This window comes from Gymnoscopelus braueri, assembly GCF_963280865.1.
Source record: "Gymnoscopelus braueri genome assembly, chromosome: 13".
In the NCBI taxonomy this organism is placed as follows: domain Eukaryota; kingdom Metazoa; phylum Chordata; class Actinopteri; order Myctophiformes; family Myctophidae; genus Gymnoscopelus; species Gymnoscopelus braueri.
In genome coordinates this window covers 51,225,473-51,250,056 of record NC_137615.1, presented here as the reverse complement: position 1 = coordinate 51,250,056, position 24,584 = coordinate 51,225,473, and the positions used below count along the sequence as shown (strand labels likewise).

The 24,584-nt window shown below is 44.6% G+C and overlaps 1 protein-coding gene across 3 annotated transcripts in view; it reads right to left on the bottom strand.

Moving 5' to 3' along the window:
- Positions 1-24,584, bottom strand: part of caskin2 (CASK interacting protein 2) — a 134,150-nt gene that overhangs the window by 65,662 nt on the left and 43,904 nt on the right. For all 3 annotated transcript variants that reach the window (XM_080446445.1, XM_080446446.1, XM_080446447.1), the window contains exon 3: positions 13,718-13,769. In XM_080446445.1, coding sequence (XP_080302571.1) covers positions 13,718-13,769 — 52 coding nt within the window. The remainder of the gene's footprint in view (positions 1-13,717; positions 13,770-24,584) is intronic.

Sequence of the window (24,584 nt, the reverse complement as noted above, 5' to 3'; positions counted from 1 at the left end):
TTCCTACTGATAGTGTCACATTCCTGGGAGGACCTGGCCACTCAGTCAGTCTGCCTGTCTGTCTGTCTGTACCAGGAGTCCCGCACGGAGGGTCCCTGTCTTCCGTCTCCCCCCCCCCCCCGCCCCCCAGCCTGACTGTCAGCGTCCGGATGCTACAAGCTAACTTCCAGTCTCAGTTGGGTGCTAAGCTGTTCAGCAAACACCCCCCCCCCCCCCCCCCCCCACCACCACCTGATCCACTGCCGCCCATATTTATTATGGTTATCATTTTGGAAAAGCACTTCATTTCAATTCTATCCATTAACTTGGAGATATTAATACGGTACAGTATAACCATCATTCCCCAGTGCAGGATTCATTACAGTCGCTTCAGGCCAGTGGTTCATGTGTATTTGGTCACGGACCCACCATCTGAAAATGTTTTGTGCCTGGGACCGCCAGAACAGAAGATATATGTAAAAAATTATATGTATATATTTTTTCATATGTTTGGAAATTAAAAAAATTCCACACATTTGAATTTTTTTTCGATATTTTTCAAAAATAGCAGATATACAAGCTTGCAGCGCGGCACGAAGTGATGCGCTGTGAGCTTGTGTATCTGCTATTTTTAAATAGCCAACATGTGCATGGATAAAGTGGTTACAAATATTGTGACACATTTTGCTGGGGAACCCCTGGGGGTCCCTGGACCCCTACTTTGAGAACCACTGAACTTGGGAGATGTTAATACGGTACATTACCCAGCATTCCCCAGTGCAGGATTCATTCGGGGTTGCTGTGCCTTCGGGCTACAAAGAGGAGACAGTGCTGTGTCTCTATACCAAACTAAACTCTGCATGTTAATCCAATTAGACCGGGAGAGAATCTCTATTCAAAAATAGCAGACATACAAGCTCATAGTGCGGCACCCAGTGCCGCACTATGAGCTTGTAGATCTGATATTTTTGGGGGGGGAAATGACATTTTAGCAATTTGGCCGATTCTACAAATGCCATCTAAATCCTAACAGATTTTTGCTTAAATTATGTTGCTATAATATCAGTGGGTTCTCAAACGTTTTCATGTGAAGGTCCCCCGAAATTATATATATTTGGCCGCGGACCCCCATCCCAAAATATTTAGTTCCAGGGACCCCCCGAAGCAAAGATTTGAGTAAAAAAAATCGCTTTAAAATATATATATTGAAACATTTGCACAAAGTTTCATGATTTTTCAAAAATAGCAGACCTACAAGCTCGCAGCGCGGCACTCGGTGCCCCACTGTGAGCTTGTAGATCTGCAATTTTTTTAACAGCCAAAGAAATCTTAAGTGACACAGATGCGTTCCCGGTCTAAATGGATTAATTCAACTTTCAAAGGATTTTTTTGTTACTGTGCATGTGTGGAGTTAACAGTGCATGGCTTAGGTTAATTCCCCATGTTGCTTTTATGAGCCAATGTTTTTTTTTTCCTTCTTTTTTTTCCTTCTTTCCTGTGACAGTACACCACAGAGACATGGCTTTATTTTACACTACAACTTTTTACAAGGAGCGCTTTATGAGTTCAGGTTGCGGTACGTTGGCACATGCTAAACAATATGGAGTCTGTATAAATAGTCCCACACCGACGAGACGCACAGTACCCCCACACCCCCTCCCATAGGGCACTGGGTTATAAGCAGCTACGCGCCGTGTGTTTGACATGGCTCTGACTGTCAATAAACCATTCACTGGTTATGGCTGGGGGGAAAAAGAGCATTCTAAGCAGTGTTAATGTTTGTCTACCCTTTTTCACTGGCAAAAAAAAACAAATAAAAACTATGCTACGATGACTAAAGCTATGACTAAATATACGTTGCTGTCCGGCAGAAACCAGAAACTCTATTTTGACGCTTTTGAATTTTTTCCCATAAATCAGGGCCATTGAACACCCTTTATGTCTGTGTGTTGGTAAAAAAAAATATTTAACCAATGAAAAGCATTGAAAAGCGCTTCTGACAAAACCAGCTAACTCCATTGGATCCTCAAACGTTCTGCTAAACCAGCTAAGTCCACCGGAGTTAGCTGGTTTTGCTGACTCCAGGCTCCACCCCCTTTTGACCACCAACCTCATTGTGAGCTTGGAGGTCCATTCAGCTGTTCTTATCAATGATGAACAAAACCTCCTAATTCCAATTTTTTTTTCTGAAAAATGAACATTGTTTCCCGGAAGAGAACAAGGCTGTGGTTTCTATCAGCTTGGAATCCGCATCAATTATGTCATCGTTAGACTAGCCTCGATCTCCAGGCTTTTATTGTTTAGTTTTGCTAAAAAATAAAAGCCTAGACCAGCGCGTTGGTGTACCCGGTATAGGAAGTGTTTCATTTCCCCAACCAACCAGAGTGCAGTGGGCGTTGCTCGTAATGTTGTGTTGACGGGGCGGGGGCTGACGGACAGATCGGTGAACCAATGGGATCAGGCGCATTCTCTCCGTGCTGATTTTAAACCCGCCCCTCTATACACGAAAGCAGGAGCGCTAGTACAGCCTATCGTTAGACAGGTTTCTGAACTGTCCACAGCCCTCCAACGCGGTCGACAGAACATTAGTTAACTCTTTGCCTGCCACTGACGAGGGAACTTGTCAGATTCTGCCGAGGCGCAGCCTGCCACTGACGTTTTCAGTGGTTTTTCCACACTGGTGGTACACAGACAAGCCAGGGTCTTCTTCACAGCGCATGCTACCCACCCTTCCCGGGGCTTTTTGTCAACTTTACGTTTCAGGAGTACTTGAGTACACAGTGCTAAGGGCTGCTGTGCGTAGAGAATGGTTTGCACAGAGACGTGAGGCATCAAGCTGTGCCCAGCAGTATAGTCGTGGTGTCCATGTACCAACTCTGGCCAGCATTTCTCTCTCCCTCCCTCCCAACGCCCGAAAACAGCCGATCTACAAGTTCACAGCGCGTCAGACTGAGCTTGTAGATCGGCTATTTGCGGTGCACATCACCCAGCGTGTGGCTAAGTCTAACTGGGGGGCTTTGCTCTGTCTCAGATGTCAGCCGACGGCTGCTGGCAGAGGCCTGGTTCCTCTCGGCAGAGCGGGGGGGGCTGTCATTACAAAAGACTACAGCTTCCAAACGACAATACTGGAAGAAGTGTTTTTTTTGTAAAACTACCAATTGCGTTACCGAAGTAAAAAATACACATCGTTTTCAAACTTTTTCAAACTCATTCAAAAATGCGCCACGTTTGTGAGCTTGTAGATCAGCTATTTCTGAATAGCCGAAGTATAAAACAAGTCCTTAAGTGCATGTTTTTTTGTAATAATATTCTAAATCTCAAGTAACTCTTGAGAGAGATTACTAGTAACTAGACCCATCCACATGTAGTGGAGTTAAAAAAAAGTACAATATTTGCCTCTGAGAGTAGAAGTATAAAGTATTGGGAAAATGGCCATGCTCAAGTAAAGTCAAAGTACCTCAAAATTGGTCTTTAGTAAATGAACTAAAGTTACTTTCCACCACAGCCAAACGGCTCCTCCTCATAGCCATCCATCCATCCATCGATCGTGGAAAAAGTACTCAAATGATTTGCTTAAGTAAAAGTACCAATACCGCAATATAGAAATACTTGCGATGCGACGCGTTAACGAGACGCGTTGTGAGCTTGCAGATCTGCTATTTTCAAATAGCCTATATAGAAAATAGGGCTAAAGTGGTTAACGTATGTTTCACGATATCATAATTTATATCTGCAAAGTAGTTCAAAGTTCAAATAATTGTAGTGGAGTAAAAGTACAATATTTTCCTCTGAGATGCAGTGGAGCAAAAGTAAGTGGAAATTGGAAATACTCAGTATAGTACTTAAGTAAATGTACTTAGTTACTTTCCACCACAGCCATCCAGCACGGCCATGCAGCCCGCCGACCCATTGCAGCAACGTTCTCCATGGAAACCAACCACACACACACACACACACACACACACACACACACACACACACACACACACACACACACACACACACACACACACACACACACACACACACACACACACACACACACACACACACACACACACACACACACACACACACACACACACACAGGCCGGCTGGCTGCCTGGCCACGCACACATGAGCCAAGCCTGGAGACTCAAACACTAATTTGTCTCACAGGGGAACGAACGCGGGCGGAGAGAAAGAGGTGGCCCTTCTTTTCACATGTTACAGCAGCACAGCGGGCGGTTTGTTTGCACATTTTGGCTTTTCTCAGGAATGGGGGTGGGAGTACACACAGGGAGGAGCGGGCGCGCACACACACAAAAACACACAAAAACACACACACGAAGGCAAGCATATAAATACCCTAAATATTTACACACACTGGCACTGACGTACATGTGCAAATCCATGCACACACGCACGCAAAATACAAACATCAACATTTTAGGATATTGATATTTTTGCTATTTACTAAGCCTAAAGCCAAAAAAAGTGCTGATCTGCAAGCTCACAACGTGTCGCTAAACCTAACCTCCAGATGTCTAAAACTAACCTGAATATTTTAGACCCATCTCTAAATTCTTGTGGGGACCAGGACAATCACAATGTCTATTTCTCAAGATCTACTATACTTGTGGGGGCCTCTGGTCCACACAAGTATAGTCTCACACACACACACACACACACACACACACACACACACACACACACACACACACACACACACACACACACACACACACACACACACACACACACACACACACACACACACACACACACACACACACACACACACACACACACACAGTAAATGAGTTGGGTCACGTCTAATATTATCTGCCACACCTCCACTAAGTCAGCGTTGAGTAACAGGCTTGCAACAAGTCTGTCTGTCTGTCTGTCTTGCCAACAGCATGGCACAGACCTCAGTGACATGTCTTCTCTAAACAGCACCAAAATGTAATATAATGTAATACTATATCGTCCCTGTCGGGCAGAAACCTGTTATCTCCATATTTTAAGTTTTTGTGTTTTTTTCGTAAATTAACGCTCTACTTGATCACACTACAGCGGTGCAAATGGACCCATGTGGGTCCATTTTGTTCCATTTGTACACTCTCAAGAGTTAAAAAGACGCGGAGTCCACATTATCATGCTCTGACAGTGTGTTAAACCGGTTCCGGAAACGGTTTCAAATGTGAATGGAACCGATTCCGGTTCCTCAATGTTGGATCCGGTTCCTACCGGTTCCGGATCTCAACCCTAGACAGAAACATTTGACATGGGCATCCAGAGCCTCATGGATGTCAATGTGGGCGTCCGTTAACAACCGTGTGGCACACTGTCAACAATGTTTTTCATGACTACTTTGCAGTGGTGTAAAGTAACTAAGTACATTTACTCAAGTCCTGTACTTAAGTACAGTTTTGAGGTACTTTTACTTTACTGGAGTATTTCCAATTGTCAAAACTTTTACTTCTACTCCACTACATCTCAGAGGCAAATATTGTACTTTTACTCCACTACAATTATTTGAAAACTTTAGTTACTAGTTACTTTGCAGATATAAATTATTACATTGTAAAACATACATTAATCACTTTAGCCCCGTTTTATACCTAGGCTATTTGAAAATAGCCGATCTACAAGCTCACAACGTAGTAAAAACAATGTAGAAAATAGCCGATCTACAAGCTCACAACGTTAGTTACTTTTTACTTTTGGTACTTTAAGTACATTTTGATACCAAAACTTTTGTACTTCCAGAGCACTTCTACATTGCAGTATTGATACTTTTACTTAAGTAAAACATTTGGGTACTTTTTCCACCACTGCTACATTGACATGTTTGTCTCTCTCTACTGTCAATACACAGTAGAATGACACCATATAGCGTCAGAAATATACAGGGATGAAGAGACAAATGCTCCTCAATTCAAGATGTCCTGCTTTACATGGTTATATTATATCCATATTTTGATCCCTTATGTCATTAACCACTTTTATACTAAGGTTATTTGAAAATAGCCGATCTGAAAGCTGCTTGCATGTCCTATTGCAAAGCGTTGTGAGCTTGAGGATCTGCTATCTTCACTGAATAGGGAGTAGGGACGCTAGGGTTCACTACATTGCACACACACACACACACACAGTTATATCGTACACAGAGCTAACTAACAGGCACAACAGACTGGTGATATTAGCACAAAAGTTCCCAGATGCGCCTGTGTGTGTGTGTGTGTGTGTGTGTGTGTGTGTGTGTGTGTGTGTGTGTGTGTGTGTGTGTGTGTGTGTGTGTGTGTGTGTGTGTGTGTGTGCGTGCGCACGTGCATGCATGCGTGTGTGTACAGCCATAAACCACGTACATGGCGGCCATAAACTTGAAAGATTAACCTTGTAAACACAGTGACTGAGTGCATGGCTGCACGTAAACATGACCTGGCATAAACTAATGGAGGCTGAGAGCGTCACAGGGCCTATGGGCTATTATTGTGTGTGTGTGTGTGTGTGTGTGTGTGTGTGTGTGTGTGTGTGTGTGGAGGGATGTTGTGTTAAGATGCTGGGCTCTGATTGCTGCGTCTCACATCTGTGTACTTAGACGACTCCATTTGTACACTCTCAGTTGCATTTTAGAGCTACACACACAAGTCTTATCTTAATGAATAAAATGTTACTTCAACCAATGTGTATGGTAGAGTATGTTAATACAATCAATAAAGTTATTTGAAGCAGATGGCACACCGGATTGGAAACTAGAAGTGTTGCCATCTTTGTTGAAGTTTAGACGCCGTTGCAATGACCTCTTTCTGTCATGAGAGACACACGTTAACCACATGAACCCTAGCGTCCATATTCTGGGTTATGTCAGGCGAACATTATTAGGGTTACGATCCGGAACCGAAGGAACCAAATCCAACATTGATGAACGGTTCCTCAATGTTGGATCAATTAAACTTTTCTAATTTCAAGAACCGAAGGAACCAAATCCAACATTGAGGAACGGTTCCTCAATGTTGGATCAATTAAACTTTTCTAATTTCAAGGACCGCCATAACTGTGTGAGTGTTACAGACCCCTAAGTGTGCAACCCCCCCAAGTAACCCTGTACCATATAGTATATAGGAATATATAGGAATCCTTAAAGCAGTGGTTCTCAAACTTTTTCAAGCCAAGGACCCCCAAATTGGTATTTGGCCACAGACCCCCCCATCTGAAAATGTTTTGTGCCAGGGACCCCTAAAAGAGAAGATCTGTGTAAAATAAATCAAAATTATTCGAACTTTACCAAAACATTTCTATATTTTTCAAAGAATTTCAAAAATAGCAGATGTGCCGCGCTGTGAGCTTGTATATCTGCTATTTTTGAATAGCCAACATATAAATGGATAAAGTGGGTAAAATGATTGTGATGCTATGTTAACGACTTTAGCTGGGGACCCCCTGGAACCCCCCAAGGACCCCTGGGGGTCCCCGGACCCCACGTTGAGAACCAACGCCAATCGTTAAAATCCTAAAAGGATCCCAACACTAGTGAACATTGGGTGAAGTAAGCGAACACACCAAAAATAGCAGATCTACAAGCTCTACAACAGTGTGAGCTCGTAGATCTGCCACAAGGAGGGGGTCGAGGAGAGAGCCATGGGGGATCCCGGTCAACGGCGTATATGGGGTTCAAGTGGTTAAAACTTAGGGATGGTAGCTTAACCACTCGGCATTTTGCTGGTCTGTGTTTAAAGCAACGCAGCGCGATGCCAAGAGCACTAATGAATAATGAAAGACCCTTCCCTCCACTTCATCGAGACTCGCATTCCCCACGGAAGCTATTAGATACAACTCTCACACACACACACACACACACACACACACACACACACACACACACAGTATTTCTATACTTGTGAAGCACATTTTAGGACGTACATTTTATAAAAGGGCACTTCTTGTAACCCTGACCATAAAGCCAGAGTTATTTGGCCCAGCTGTGCCGCCCATCGGAAAAACAGATCTACAAGTTCGGTAACAAGTCGCAGTGTGACACGTTGTGAGCTTATAAATCAGCTATTTTTGGTGCACAACACCGGTGTGCAATTTAGAATAAATCAGTATCTCTAACCCTAACCTCAAAATGCCTAACCCTAAGCCTAAACCTAAGCCTAAACTCAACCTGAATCTTTTCCCAATTGTAAGCCTTTAACTCCCCAAATCTTTTTAAACCTAAAACAGCAAGGAGAAATGTCCTCAATGTCCACAATGTCTATTTCTCAGCCCATGTGGGCGGCTGTGGCTCAGGAGGTAGAGCAGGTCATCCAATGATCCGTGGGTCGGCGGTTCGAATCCCGGCTCCTCCTGTCCACATGTCGAGGTGTCCTTGGGCAAGACACTGAACCCTACATTGCCTCCAATGTGTCGGTCGGCGCTAGCTTGCCACCATGGGTGTGTAAATGTGGGAAAAGTGAGGATGCTGGCGTTGACTGTTCGCCGCTTCACCTCCCAATGTATGAATGATTCATTGTAAGCGCTTTGAGTAAGTGAGTACTTAGGAAAGCGCTATAAAAATGCAATTCATTATTATTTCTCAATTTCTACAATACCTGAAGGGACATTTGATTTGGCCCTCACAAGTATAGTACTACAAGTACACACACACACACGCGCGCGCGCGCGCACGCACACACACGAGAGAAGGAGGGAAAACAGCTAATTATCTCTCATCTCTCAGACATAAGCTAATGTCACGCGCCCCCAAAACATATCATCACATGCGTCTTAAAACCCAAACGTCATTTCCCCAGCTCATTTCTCCTTCCTCTGGCCGTCTCCACAGTCCAGACAGCCTGGCTGTCATCACCGCACTGAGCTCTTTGTAAACAACGCTATCTAATCACCACGGCCCAGCCCTCTTCTCCCCAAGCCCACTGCTGCTGACCCCCCTGACCCCAACGAGGGGTCCGGTCCGACCACCACCACCCCCCCCACCCCCCTCTCAAAGCCCCCCTTGTCCTCAGAGACGCCGACAAAACGCAGGGGAGGGGTGGGGCTTTTTTGGACAGCACTTAAACATGACCAGGGGCTGCATGGCTCAGTGATATACAGCGTGCCAATGTCGACGCTCCACTAAAAACCTCATTTTTTTCAGGGTTTTCTTTAGTTTTTACTGCTCCCTCGGGGGTCATGGGGGTTTATCTAAAAGAGGGTCCTCACGTCTGCTTGCTCTCCAGGGCTTTTGTGAGGCCGAACGCTGTTTACTTAGGCCAAGAAGGCTCCGACTTTGACAGTTGTTTTGTCCGGAGGGGAGGGCGGGTTATTAAGTCATTTATATCGCCGGTTGTAAACAAAGCCCGGCACTCAGTTAAATCCTAAAAGTGTTCATTTACACTCCCAGAGTTACAAAGTAAATACTATATATCAAATATTAATTGAATATCAAATAGATATGATAACGAAATGAGAAACTGTTTTACCGTACTTCAATTACAAAATGTACTGATTACAAAATCATAATGTCATAAAAAAACATTTGTTTATTTAACCATTCATTTAATGTATTTAGTCATTTATCTTTTATTTCATTATCAATTAAATTCTAACTTTGGCATAACTTTAGGTTAATATATATATATAATGATATAAGTGCCAAATATGGCTGTACGTGCTCCATGAGCGAGGAACCACAAGTAGTGAGTGAGTCCATTCACTGGATTCTCAAAATCACACTTTTAGGACATAATAAACGGACACAATTAGGCATGTAACGATTCACTCAACTCACGATACGAATCACGATACTAGGTTCACGATATGATTTTTCAAGATTTTTTTAACACAAAATGTTTTTCCAGACACATGGAAAAAAACATTTTCTTTTATTATTTCTCTTACACAAATCCAGTATTTTCTTCTCTTTTTTGTTTGTTTTTACAATACTGTGTTTTCTCTTATCCTCTTTTCAAAACAGTAACAAATGACTGAAAACCCTTTTTTTCATGAATTCTCTTACAAAGATCCTGAATTGTCATTTTGCATCGTGATAAATCTTTTATTAAATCGATTTAAATTGTCGCCAGTTTGAATCGATTGTGTCTAGGCATTCTAATGCGTAGACACAATCAAAGTAGAGTCTGCCTAGATCTTTAACCTCCCGAACCCTATAGCGGACCTACGGTATTCTGGGCACGGCATTTGGCTATTCAAAAATAGCAGATCTACAAGCTCATAGCGTGGCACTCGGTGCCGCACTATGAGCTTGTAGATCTGCTATTTTTGAATAGCCCAAAGAAATCTTAAAATGACACAGATGCGTTCCCGGTCTTCATGGATTAAGTACCAGCGCACTCATTTGCTAACAGGAACTGCTTTGTTTGTAGTTATTTATTAGCAATACTTCATGTGGTCAGTCATCTAAGACAGTGGTTCTCAAAGTGAGGTCAGGCGGGGACCCCCAGGGCTACCCTGAGGGGGCTCCAGGGGGACCCTGGCAAAATATGTCAATATAGCCTCAAAATCAGTTTAACCACTTTTTAATGAAACCATACACATTGGCTATTTGAAAATAAATCAACAAGCTCACACCATGCACTGGTAGCTAAACGAAGCCAAGGTTCTACAAAAGTTCAACATCACTTTCTGAATGTATTCCAACCTACAGACATCCCAGTGAAGCAGAACGGTGAGAAAATACGGAGAAACCAAGAACGTGCTGAATTAGATCTAAAGTAATTCCCACAAAGAGAAATATTGATGAGGGAAGGAGCCAGACCTTGCTTTTCCCTCGGCCGCTTAACCCATTAAGACCGGGAACGCGTCTGTGTCACCACTTTAACCATTATTTTATACTTTGGCTATTCAAAAATAGCAGATATACAAGCTCATAGCGCTTGAGCTTGTAGATCTGCTATTTTTGAAAAATCCTGAAAATGTGTGCAAATCTTTGAATATATATATTTTTTTAACACAAATCTTTGCTTCTGGGGGGTCCCTGGAACAACATATTTTGAGATGGTGGTCCGAGGCGAAATATATATCATTTTGGGGGTCCTTGACATGAAAAAGTTTGAGAATCACTGATATAGAAACCTACGTTTTTCCAAAAATGTTAAGACTTAGAAGACATTTGTAGAATCCCCCAGCAGCAAAGATTTGAGTTAAAAATGTTTGCTTTAAAAATATATATATTCAAAGATTTCACCATTTTTCAAAAATAGCAGATCTACAAGCTCATATAGCATAGATCTGCTATTTTTGAATAGACAAACTATAACATGATGGTGGTTACACAAACGTGTTCCCGGTCTTAATGGGTTAATACGAGGAAGGGAAGTAAAAACATTACGACTCAGTCAGCGTTTTCCAGTTCCACAGTAACGTTGGGGTAACGTAAGGTTTAGCAGACCGACCGCGCAGCCCCTGGATTCTGGGAACCCAGCTGGAAGTATAGAAACGAAAACAACAGCCCTGACGGCGCTAAATGACATGTTTTGAGCGGTGTGACACCTCACGCCTGTCCTCCAGACAACAGTCACCACTTCATTTGAACACACGCCGACTCGGCTAAACACGTCAGACCGCCAAAGGCCGAGCCGTCCGCCCAGCAGCACATACACAGTGCACGCACTGCTGGAAGTACTGTAATGTACTGTTTCCCAAACGGTGGGTCGGGACCCATGTCTGGGTCGCGGAGCAAATGTTATGGGCCGCGAGTAAATATCCCCCTTTTTGTTTCGTCAAACTTTTCACGACTGAATAACGACTGTAGGAAATAGAGCTAATTATGATAAAAATAGGTTTTGTAATAATAATCTAAATATGCAAAGGACGAGTAACTAAAGTCAAATAATTGTAGTGGAGTAGGAAGTACAATATTTACTTTGAGTAGAAGTAGTGGAGTAGAAGTAAAGGGAAATACTTCAGTAAAGCAAAAGTATCCTTTTTTACAGTACAGTACTTGAGTAGACATACTTAGTTACTTTAAACCACTGAGCATAAGCCGCTTTTCCATCACAGCTTAAGCACGACACTGTCCAGTACAGTCCAGAACCGCACCGCTTCAAAATGTCTTGCGTTTCCATTGCACAAAAGTCCCCACTCGCAAAATCCCCACCCTCCCCTCCCCTCCCGAAGGAAATCAACGCCCCTTTCTTTAACACACAACTTAGCCTCAGGCTACAGGGTTAGCCTAAATGCTAGCGTGTTTCCTCAGAGCTAGTTTGGCTCTTAAGTTATTATTTGTCCATGTTCACCCTGACTTTAATCTTCGCTATTGTTGGGAAGATCTGTGTGGTGTCTAAACACGTTGCCATCACTTATATAAAAAAACATTATTAGTGTGTATCGTCGCACATTCATTGTTGCCAGGTTTAGCAGAAAAAAATAAGCAATCAGGTCTATGAAAACAATCCCAAAAGAAGCGACTATCTACGGCTATTTGAAAATATCAGATCTACAAACTCACAACGCGTAGCGATGCGACGCATTGTGAGTGTGTGCATCTGCTATTTAAAAAATATATATACATATATAATGTTGACAAATACATATTAATTTGGGGGTCCTTGACATGAAAATGTTTAAGAACCACTGGTTTCAACAACATATGGAAACAAGCCCCAAATAATCAACTACATTTTAGAAACAAGCAGTGGTGGAAAAAGTACTCAAATGTTTTACTTAAGTAAAAGTATCAATACTGCAATGTAGAAGCATCTACAAGTGAAAGTCTGGAATTACTTGAGTAAAAGTACAAAAACTATTGGTATCAAAATGTACTTAAGGTACCAAAAGTAAGTACTAAAATGTTTGAAAATAGCAAATCTACAATGATGCGATGCGTTGTGGCTATTTTCAAATAGCCTAGGTATAAAATAGGGCTTAAGTGGTTAATGTATGTTTTATAATGTAATCATTTATATCTGAAAAGTAACTAGTAACTAATACGTTTTCAGATAATTGTAGTGGAGTAAAAGTACTACCAATATTTACAAGCAACTTTACAGAAAAATAAGCCCAATGTCGCTTATAATAAGTGGACATGGCAACACTGCTACCGTGGTGTTTACATTTTACAGAGACCTGAGTGGACAGACACAGCTGTGAGCCGACCAATCAGTAGCAGTCACAGCTTTAGCCCCGCTTAGCCCAGCTCAGACCTACCCAAGACTGGGTACTTTTTAGGCACCAATTTAGTACCACTTACACACCACTCTACCCACTTCATTGTAGTGGAAACCGTTGCTGTGGTGGGCGGTGTGGGGTGGGGCTAGGTAAGTCCATGTATATGGAAAGCCGCCTTTAGTGTCGCTGGCGGGCAGAAACCTCTTATCTCCATATTTAAACTTTTTCAGTTTTTTTTTTTTTGTAAATTAACGCCCTACTTGATCACACTACAGCGTCGCACAAAAGCATCCAAAGTAGCAGATCCACAAGCTCGAAACGTGTGGATCTGCTACTTTTGATGCTTTTGAATTTGAATCCTGAAAAGTTACAGTTTTGGACATATGAGGTTTCCACCCGACACGAGACGACAGGCAACGCACCCAGCGTTCCATGTGTGCGCTTTAGCCTCAGTTTCTCATTGCGCTACATGAGCCGTGCGAGCCAGGACCCATTGCATAGTGGAAAATAGCCATTTTATAGACGCGCAGGGAACAGCATAATGACTGGATTCGGCGGTGAAACTTGGCCCGAACGGAGGCCTCGCCACGGGGAGCGGGTCCTGAAAAGAAGTGTTTTTATAGCGTCGACCTCATCTACTTACCCGTCAGAGTCCTGGTAGTTGACATTCAGCCTCTTGGTGGAACCCAGCAACTCTGCACACAAAAACACACACACAGAAAAACAATGATTATGCAGGCCTTTTACACAGCTGGTTACCAATCAATTAATAAATATACTATAAATAGACGTAATATACGTAGAGACGTATGTCGACGTAGCCGTCTTATTGGTCCTCTCAACCAGCCAGAACTCCACTGCAAGAGACCTGAAAGGAAGTAGCTCCCAAACTGGGGGGGGGGGGGGTCGGGGTCCCCAAATTATTTTGGGGGTCCCCCCAGATGATTGGCTAAATGCGCAACATTGTTTTCTCACTCGGCAGTAGACAAACCAACATACAGTATAAGTGTATACAGGGTATTTGCACATTTCTACAGTGACAATTTAATGACTTTTAAGACCTTTTCAATACCAAATTGGCCAAATATTACGTAGGAAAGAGGCAAACATTGTGAAAATAGCCGACAATCTCACAACGCCTTGCAGTGTGAGGTGTTGCGACTTGCGAGCTTGTAGTTCGGCTATTTCACAATATTTATCTGTGGAACCGAGTCAAACTAAATGTAATGCCTACAATTCCAAGTGCTTGTCAGGGTAGGGGGTTCCCCAGTTCAAATATGATTATTTTTGGGGGTTCCCAGTTCAAATATGAACTCTGCATAGTGCACTATGCAGAATTCTTTTGGGGGGTCGCAGCAATGAAACGTTTGGGAACCCTTGCTGTAAGGGTCCATTTGGTCCCGGGGACACCCTGGGACCCCGTCAAGGACCCCTGGGGGTCCCTGAACCTCATGCTTAGAACCAGTGTAATATACAGTACAATCCAATACTTCTGTAAATGCTCAAAGCTCTGATTGTGATGTGCTGAGTCACTGTGACCTTCAGGATGACCTTGGCTCCCGGAGGGCTCAGTGACTGTTCCTCGCAGTGAATTCGTCTTTTTCAACCGGCCGCGTGACATTAACAACGGCGCGCCGATTAAACGCAAAGCCTGGGCCTGCTGAAAACCGCACCGAGCAGAACGGGCGGCTTTGTTTGGAACCCCACACAGATTCGACGGGAAAGCGCTCTGGGTCACGTGCGGCCGAAAACGCCGCCGAAATGCGAGAGAAGAGGACCTTTATGACAGTACACACGAGGTCATTCCACACAAAGCCCTCCCACAATTCAGTGTGTGTGTACATGTATGTGTGCATTTTTGTGTGTACAGTACAAACATGCTAGGTCTGAGGTGCTTTGATAGATATCTTCCCGTGGGGGAATTACAGCAGTTGAGTTACAAAAGTTACAGATACAGAGCAAGGAAAGTACTGTCAGACACAGCAACACAAAGGTAAGAAATAACAATAAGAAGCACCATATCAATAACAGTATACGATAGTATACACCACTGTTTCCCAAACAGTGTATGTTTTATGGGTCGCGAGTAAACATCCCCTTTTTTCCCGTTTCCTACATTTGAAAAATATATATTTGTTTCAAAAGATGATGGTGATTCAAAAAAAACCACAACTTTTCATCAATTAAAAACAATTCCAACATTTTTCAAAAGTATTTCATAAATAAAATCAAATAATATGTTGAAGAAGTAGTGAAAATAGCAGATCTACAAGCTTACAGATCTGCTATTTTCACTAGTTTGGGTCCCCAGGCAAACATTATAATTTATCTTTTTGGTCTCGAACCACAAGTATACAACTTTCCTGCACTATGCAGAAAAAACAACACCCAACACCAGGTTACAGTGTCCTCACTGTATCCCGCCCCAAAACAAAAGAAAGTGTCAGCGACAAACTGTGCAACCGGTACAAACGCAAAGAAAAGCGACAGTGCATGTGTGTGTGTGTGGTGTGCAAGGGTGTAAGGGTCGCGAGGCGTGTGTGAGGGAGCGCTGCGGGCGACGCGAGAGACGCCTCGCTGTCTGCCTCCTCGCCCGAGGACGGATGGACATCTCCGTCATGTGTGACACCGGGGTTCGAAGCCTTTTTTTTTTGTGTCTAGAGTCCCCCCACAGTGTGACAGAAACATTGTCCCCTCCCTCTGGGTCTCAGAGGACGGAGGGGGGTCTCTCTCTCTGTGTCTCTGTCTCTGTCTCTGTGGCAGAACATCAAAAGGGTCTGCGGTCCCCACTGTCTTGTGACCTGGCCGGTAGAAGTCACGCCGGGGTCGAAGGTTAACAAAACACCCTCGGGACAGAGACACAGAGTGGGGGGGGGATTTATGACGGGGGGCGGCCTTGTCACCCGATCGGTCAGAAGCACAATTGTTGTTTTTTGTCGTGGTTGGGTGAATACAGCAAACAAAAAACGCACAGCTGTTGTTGGGGGCCGCGGTCTGATTGGCTGATGGGGTTTAGGGACCCCTGGGGTCCCATATTGAGATTGATAGTTAGGAACCAAAAGGACCCTTACGAGTCTGTAACTCTGAGAGTGTACAAATGGAACGGGTCCATTTGATTCCATTTGTACACTCTCAGAGTTAAAGTAACACTGAGGATTTTACAATGCGAATCGGGGTCCCAGAATTTTAAATGGTATCAAATGGCATTAAATGGCTTAATTCATACCAAACTGGGGGTCCTTGAAATTAAAAAGGTTGAGAGTCACCGGTTACTACATCCGTGTGTGTATGTTTGTGTGTGTGTGCAAGGTGAGTCTGACCCCAGTGGAGACCGTTTACTATCAGAGGTCACAAGAGGTAAAAAGGTCAGGCCACAGGGGGCTAATACAGAGCAGAATTACACACACACACACACACACACACACACACACACACACACACACACACACACACACACACACACACACACACACACACACACACACACACACACACACACACACACACACACACACACACACACACACACACACACACACACACACACACACACACACACACACACACACACACACACACGTAGAGTGAGAATCATGAGAATGACTGTTTGGTCACTACAAAGTCAAACAGCATTGCTCTGTTTACTGTAAGCCCTAGAGATACTTGGTCATATGGCGAATAGTGAAAATAACTGATCAACAAGCCGACGTGTCTCGGGGCGATGAGCTGTGAGCTTACGCAGACCCCCCATTTTGGCCATTTCTGAAAAATGTGAAATCTGCTTGACCTTTTTATGAAACAATTGTGGATTTTTTTTTAACGTTCACCTATAATGACATCCCCAAAGTGGTTAACGAGGCGAACCTGACTGGAGAGTTGCCTCGATATGTCAATGATGGCTAAGTTAGCCAGAGTCAAATGCTGAATATTGCAGCAAGTAAGCTGGATTGACTTTCATCTGCTGATGTTTGCGTTAAGTTATTTTTAATGTTTGTTTGGAGAGAGAGAGAGAGTTGCGACAGCAAAACTGGAGTGTTGTTTCAGTTTCAACATTCGCAGGGACTCCATATCTCTTTATAATTTGAGCTGAAAGTAGAACCGTACCATGGATTTGCTGCCACAAGAATGCCGGGGCAACGGCAGCGCTTTTTGCCCCCGTCTGCAAATTTCGAGAAGTCTCCCTGGGACCAGTGGCACACGCAACCGAGCCATTTAAGCCGGTACAAACCGGCTGAAACGGAACCCGTTGTAAAAAAAAATCTCGGGTCTAAAAATAGACAACCGCTGTGAGTATCAAAACTATGATTATATGTCTGTCCATAAAAGAACAGCCAACGCCTCCGAAAGTCTTTTTGTTTCTTTTCAGGCCCTCCTGAACGGCTGCACTTGTGCAATAAACGAGCACGGCTAAAAATCACAGGACGCCATGTTATCCCACAGCTGTCACCCATGGCGTGCTGGAAGAGACCGGGCCAGGATTTCTTTTGAACCGTCCTCCGAAAAGGAACAGATCAAGACACCGTGTCAAAAACGGGTTCCCTGGGAAAAAAATTGCAGCCTTTGATTCCCACACCGCAATCTGGACTTTTATCGCCAGCGGAACAATCTGCTGTTCTAATTATAAGCAGACCGCGGGACTGGATTTTTTAGAAAGGGGAGCCATATAAAACAACACACGCCGTCATCTGGCTGATAAAGTGGGACTCCATCCAGCGCAGTGGCGGTCGTGTCATGTCGCGTGTGGTTTCAAATTGCACGGCTCTAGCATTAGTCTGGTATGGGCTCTCCTCTCTGGCATGGCTCGAGCTCAATTCTAACGCCCGATTCATGTCATAAGTTAGGCGCGAAAAAATAAAAATAAATCTACTGTACAAGCTCTCGACATTGTGAGCTTGTAGATTGGACAAGTTGCATGCTTCCCCCTCGGCTTTTAGGGTGCAGTCAGTGTTGCCATGTCCGCGAATTATAAGCGTCTTTGGGCTTTCTGCGACTTCTGTTAAGTCGCTTGGAAATATTGTTAGTTGAATTGGTTGAAGTGTTTTTTGGGCTTGTTCTAAAAGTGTAGTTTAAACCAGTGGTTCACAAACATTTTCATGTCAAGGACCCCCGAATTAATATGAATTTATGCGGACCCCCATCTGAAAATACCATATTTGTGTTGATAAAATGTTTAAAACATATTCCACAATGATCAACTTTTTTCAAGAATTGTCTTGAAAATAGCAGATCTACAATCCGAGCTACTTTATACATCGTCTTCTTACATCGGCTAGCCGATGTATATCGGTTTAAAGTGCTCATGTGGCCTATAGTCCCTTCTTTCGGGCTTGTTTTCATAGACCCGGTCGCATATTTCTCTCGCACAACCTGGCAACATCGGCCGCAGCATTTCTTCCCGTCAGATATGACTCATCCCGTGCGTGACAGCGGTCAAGGACCCCGTTGGAGAGAGATCCAACCTTCTGGCAAAAAAAGGAAACGGCCCCACATGACTTTAAGGCCAAACTGCACTTCCTCCAGCTCCTATCATATCGGAGACGGCCGGCTGTTTGAAGATTGGACGGCTTTCAGAGGAAAACCCTGGACAGCCCCATCAGTGTCTGGAGAGTTCACTCCAACCCCCTACCCTCCCCACCGCCTGTGGCCTTCCCAGAACCCTGGCACGGGAACACAGGAAGCTTAAACAGCATGTGTGGGTGTTTGCCCAGGGAAGGAGCATGGCCACTTTCTTATCTGCTGGAGTGAATGGATGGGGGGCAGTGGTGTAAAAAGCACTCAAATGTTTTACTTAAGTAAAAGTACCAATACTGCCGTATATAAATACTCTGTTACAAGTAAAAGTCCAGAATTCAAAATGTACTTGAGGGAAAGTACAAAAGTATTGGTATCAAAATGTACTTAAAGTACTAAAAGTAAAAGTACTCATTATGCAGAATGTCCCATTTCAAGTTTTCAAATATATAAATATATTTAGAAAATAGCAGATCTACAAGCTGCGAGCTTGTAGATCGGCTATTTTCAAACGGCTGAAATGTATATAGGGCTGAGTGGTTAATTTATGTTTAGTAATAATAATCAAAAAATACAAAGTAACTAGTAACTAAAGTTTTCAAATAATTGTAGTGGAGTAAAAGCACCACATTTGCCTCTGAGATGCAGTGGAGTAGAAGTAAAAGTACTGCAAATTAGGAATACTCCAGTAAAGTAAAAAATACCTCAGAATTGTACTTAAGTACAGTACTTGAGTAAATATACTTAGTTACTTTGCACCACTGATGGGGGGAGCAGCCTGGGGACTATATAGGCTACTCACCCAGCCCGCAGCCATATAATAGGCTCCCTCACCTTAGGGAGGGAGGGAGGGTGTATTTGTGCCTTATCTGCGCTCCGGGACAGAGGGACAATGACGATGGTCTGGTGGTTGGTGGGAAACAAAAGTGGCCCGTTGGCTTCTTGGCCGGACTGCCCCCCTCCCCCCTCCCCCACGCGCGTTTCTTCCTCGGGTGTCTAGACGCGGCGACAAGTTACACCGCCATCAGACGAGATGTAAATACAGATCTGTTCGATCGGTTTGCTTTAGCTGTGTACAAGCCACATAACATTGACACTATGGGCAACTGGCGGCCTGGGGGCCACATGCGGCCCCTACCTTCACTTAATGCGGCACGCAGGTTAATATCAGAATACTGATATATTATTGATTTCAGCTGTTACAATTCCAAACGTGCAAACATGACCCGCTTTAATTACTTCAGTCTATATTAGGAGCTTAATGACTAGTATTAACATTCTATTGTCTTTTTTATTTTTTATGTATTTGTTTTTAAGTTCATAAAGTTAACATAAGTATAACTAAATGCATTTGAAATTAAATAAAAATGTTACTTAATGCAAATAGGCACAGTAGCGTGCTAGCTCTACTTTCTGTCTCCTCCACGTTATCAAGTGTTTGGCATCAACGCTCTCAAATTCAGCACGTCCACCCTTCCCACGGACCCTGCCTCTAGCTCAAGAGTTCTCAAACGTTTCAGTGCCGCGGCCGCCCCCAAAATAATCATATTTGAAATGGGGACCCCCCCCCACCCCACCCCGACAAGCGCTTGGAATTGCAGGAATTGCATTTAGTTTTACTCGGTTCCACAGATAAACATTGTTCACAATGTTTGCCTCTTTCTTACGTAATATTTGACAATTTGGTATTACGTAATATTTGACAATTTGGAGCGGGCACTCGCTTGCCTGGCGGCTGGCTTTGGCGTGCGCCTCACGAGCCTCGATGCCTTTGAGTGAACCAAAACAAGCTCTCTCCCAGCCCCTCCCCTCAACAAATTGGTTTTTGAATGACGTGCACACAAGACACCAAGAGAGACAACCGACAGCTAGAAGCAGCATTCATTACGTGGTTCAGAGGGTGTCGGTGAGGCTGTGATCTTCTTCGCTTTTAATCCAATTCTGCGCACCTAATTACATTCCAACCGTTTTTCTCCTGAGCCTTAACAACTTCAAGCAAATTACAGAAGTCCCTTCGCCCCCAAAATAGCCGATTTACAAGCTCAAAGCGCGTTGCAGTGCGACGCGTCGGGAGCTTGTAGATCTGCTGTTTTTGGCTAACGTTCCGCCCAAAATAGGCATGCTAGGGTTCAAGTGGTAAAGTCTCTCTCTCTCTAGCTTTGATTTATGCTCATACGATGCTGAAAATAGGCGATCTATGAGCTCACAGCTTATTGATAAGCTCCGTGACATATAGATCGGCTATTTCTGGCACGGCACCGGCACACAACAAAGTACGAATCCTTTGATCCTAGCAGCCTCGTCCTGCAGAACATGTGTGCATGCGTGTGTGCGTGCATGCGTGCATGCGTGCGTGCGCACACACACACACACACACACAGGCAGGGCATCTGAACGCACTTCCTTCTAATCCTAACCCAGGAAGAGCTGCTGTAAGGGGGTGCGTTGGGGGGGGGGCGGGGGGTAGGGGGGGGGGGTTCGTGATTAGAGAGCAAGGTTGTCGTTTCCTGACAACTAGCTCCTTCCTCGTCATCACTTTTTTTTACTTCTTCCATGCGGCCTTCACGTGGGACCCCCACCCATGGCTTCACGTGGGACCCCCACCCATGGCTTCACGTGGGACCCCCACCCATGGCGTACCACATATTAATCTGATGTCCGTAGAAGGGAGAAGAGACGATGAATTGATAAACGCTTAAAGTAGTGGTCCTTGAGGGGGTTTCCAGGGGTTCCCCGGCAGTTTCAGTATTATGTCACCAGCTAGAGGTTATTAACCCAATGAAAGAATGTATCAGAATGCACGTTCAGATCGCAGGTTTCACTCTCTCCGCCTAAACTAATAGAGATGTAGAATTGTAGACAAAATCTAAAGCTAACCTGGCAAAAACACTGGGGGTCCAAATATATGTATCAATTTGTGGATCCTCGACATGAAAATGTGTGAGAACCACGTGTGTGTGTGTGTGTGTGTGTGTGTGTGTGTGTGTGTGTGGCGCTGCTAGTAGATTTGGCTGTGTTCCAGTGCGAGTGTAATGACCCCTGACCACTGGGTAAGTGGTGTGTGTGTGTGTGTGTGTGTGTGTGTGTGTGTGTGTGTGTGTGTGTGTGTGTGTGTGTGTGTGTGTGTGTGTGTGTGTGTGTGTGTGTGTGTGTCGCATGAATGAGCGGAGAGGCTCTCTGCAGGAGAGCGTTCTTACTGGAAACCCACGGAGAGGAGGCACACCGGAGGAGGATACGCAGGAGAGAGAGCGCACGTGAGCCTAGCCTTGGTTATACTTAGCTGTGCACCCGTGTTGCGTGCCGGAAATAGCCGATCTACAAGCTCACCATTAAGAGATTCGACGCAGAAGGGGGAAAAAAGGAAAGTACAGACCCCAGGGGGAACCCCAAGGCCAAGAGGGCACTTCATTTGTCTAGTAGTGCAACACATTACCAGTGGTGGATTATTTTTTATTTTATGTACTTAGTTACTTTACCCCACTGGTACCAACTACAGTATCGGATCGGCTGTTTTTCGCAGCACGACGCAGTGTGCGCGGCAACACGAGCGTAAATCAGGAGTGACCTGGGAGGGCGTTTGAGTGCAACTCCGGCCGTGACACGGGTGTCAGAGTGCGGGGGGGGGGGGGGGGGCTTGGGGGTCTGCTGTTGACACAGCCTCTCCTAGGCAGTGGGAGAGTTGTGGTGGGGAACAAAGCAGGGACTTTGAGCGAGAGGGGGGAGGTCGTCTACGTTTCCTTTCCCCAGGACCATTGTTCCTCAGAGTGGGAGGCTCCATTGTGCCCCTCTCTCCCCCAGGGGAACGTAAAATAAAATGAAAAGTGAGGGGAGGGGGGTTTGAGAGTGGTAGACGGAGAGAGGAAGAGGGAGAAAGCCCTCCGTAACTCTCTGAACTCGCGTGTCCATCCAGAGGAAAAGTCCAGAATTCAATTTGACTTGAGTAAAAGTACAAAAGTATTGGTATCAAAATGTACTTAAAGTACCAAAAGTAAAAGTACTAAAATGTACTAAAATAGTACTAAAATAGCCGATCTACAAGCCCACAACGCGTCGCAGTGCGACACGTTGTGAGCTTGTAGATCGGCTATTTTCAAATAGCCTAGGTATAAGATGGGGCTAAAGTGGTTAATGTATGATTTATAATATAATACTTCATATCTGCAAAGTAACTAGTAAAATAAAATGAAAAGTGAGGGGAAGGGGGTTTGAGAGTGATCGGAGAGAAAGAGGGAGAAAGCGGGTGGAGGGAGGAATCGAATCCCTCCGTAACTCTCTGAACTTGCGTGTCCATCCAGCCCTCTATTTACTCTTAGATTTCTGTCTTCCTCTCTTTCTCTGTAACCCCCCAATCTCTATTTTTCGTCTGGTAGAGTGGCTAGACGTTCTATCCTCCCCCGACTCCATTCACCATCCACCACTCTGCTTCTAGGCTAGGGGCTGAACAGCAAACGCCTCCCAACGACCACACCACTGCAGCCTTCCATGTCTCTCTAATACATTAGCCTCTGAACTTTAATGACCTGTGGTCAATTCATATCCAAAACATTGAAAGAAAACAGCCACGCACACACACAGAGAGAGAGAGAGAGAGAAAGAGACAGAGAGAGAGAGAGAACTGCAATGAAACAACCGGCTGATCCAAACACTTGTAATATGTGTGCAATATAAACTTTCAAAAAGTATATTTTCCTCATGTTGATACTAGAGGTGCAACGGTTCAGTTAGCCCACTGTTCGGTCCGAACCTCTGTTTTGAGTCACGGTTTCGGTACAGTAATAAAGAGGAAAGAGAATGTTTTCAAAATGTTCTCTTTATTAGCAATAAAAAAGTGTTTTCTATTCAAACACATTCTAGTATTGTCTGCCTTTCATCATTTTGAAGGAATAAATGTTCCTTGTATCGTTGTATACTTTACATTCATTATGCACAATACAAAAAATGCACCTTATGTCACTATGCTTCACAAACAGTGGGTCATCTTTGGGTCGCGGACCAATTATGATGGGTCGCCAGTAAACAAATATCCCCTTTAACAGAGAGTATAATGATGAAATGCCTCAAATCGGGACGCCAGGTTGGAAGCTAGTTAATCAGGTTTCCTGTACCCTGTGTCAGACGCAGGCCTACATTTTGATGAGCAACGACCTGGTCGACCAGGCGGGACGTTTCAACTCCACTGCAGAGGAACACATTCCATCGGATAGCTGCTCGTCCTCGCTGCCCACGCATGACGCAGCCCGACGCCTCCCGTGGCTTATGCTCACGCCACACGCTTATCAGCCGACCGGAACGCCGTGATAAGACCCACCCACGTCAGGCACGTAACGTTATGTACAAAGAAGGGCAGACAAGAACAGGCTCCACTCCTCCTTCTACCCTCTCCCTCGCTCCTCTGTACGTTCCGTTCCGCACAGCCATCGCAGCGCTAAACAAATCAACGCTCTAAAGCGCTTTTCAGACGGGGAGCCTCATTTTCTTTTTATTACCCATTTTTCTCCCCATTTTAGTCGTTATGAAAAATGTATTCCTCCCCACACACATTTCTGTGTTGTCACTGCTGTCGTATCCTACTGACTCACCCGCCAGTGAGGAGCCCCCACCGGGAGGACGTAGAACCTTCGTCCTACTCCTCCCTGCTGACAGGTGCCACCCCAGCCCGTGGGATTACGTGCAGTGCCAATTATCACCCTCCCCGCCCGGCTTCCCTGCCCTGAACACGGGGCCAACTGTGTTCGTGTAGACGGAGACGCTTGACAAAGCCGGATTTGAACCCATGGCCTCCGTGGTGGTGGGCAGCTACTTTTAACACTGCGCCACCCGAGCGTCTACTAATTCATTTTCAATGAGAGGCGAGCGACTAGTTAGGACTAGGGCGGATAATCTGAAGGGCAAAGCGAGAAGTGGGCGCAATCCCGTAAAGTTGTTCCACGACCGCGACAAGAGCTGGATTGTGGTCAGCTTTGGCTGACCGCCTGGCGTTTACTCACGGATCGGTTGTC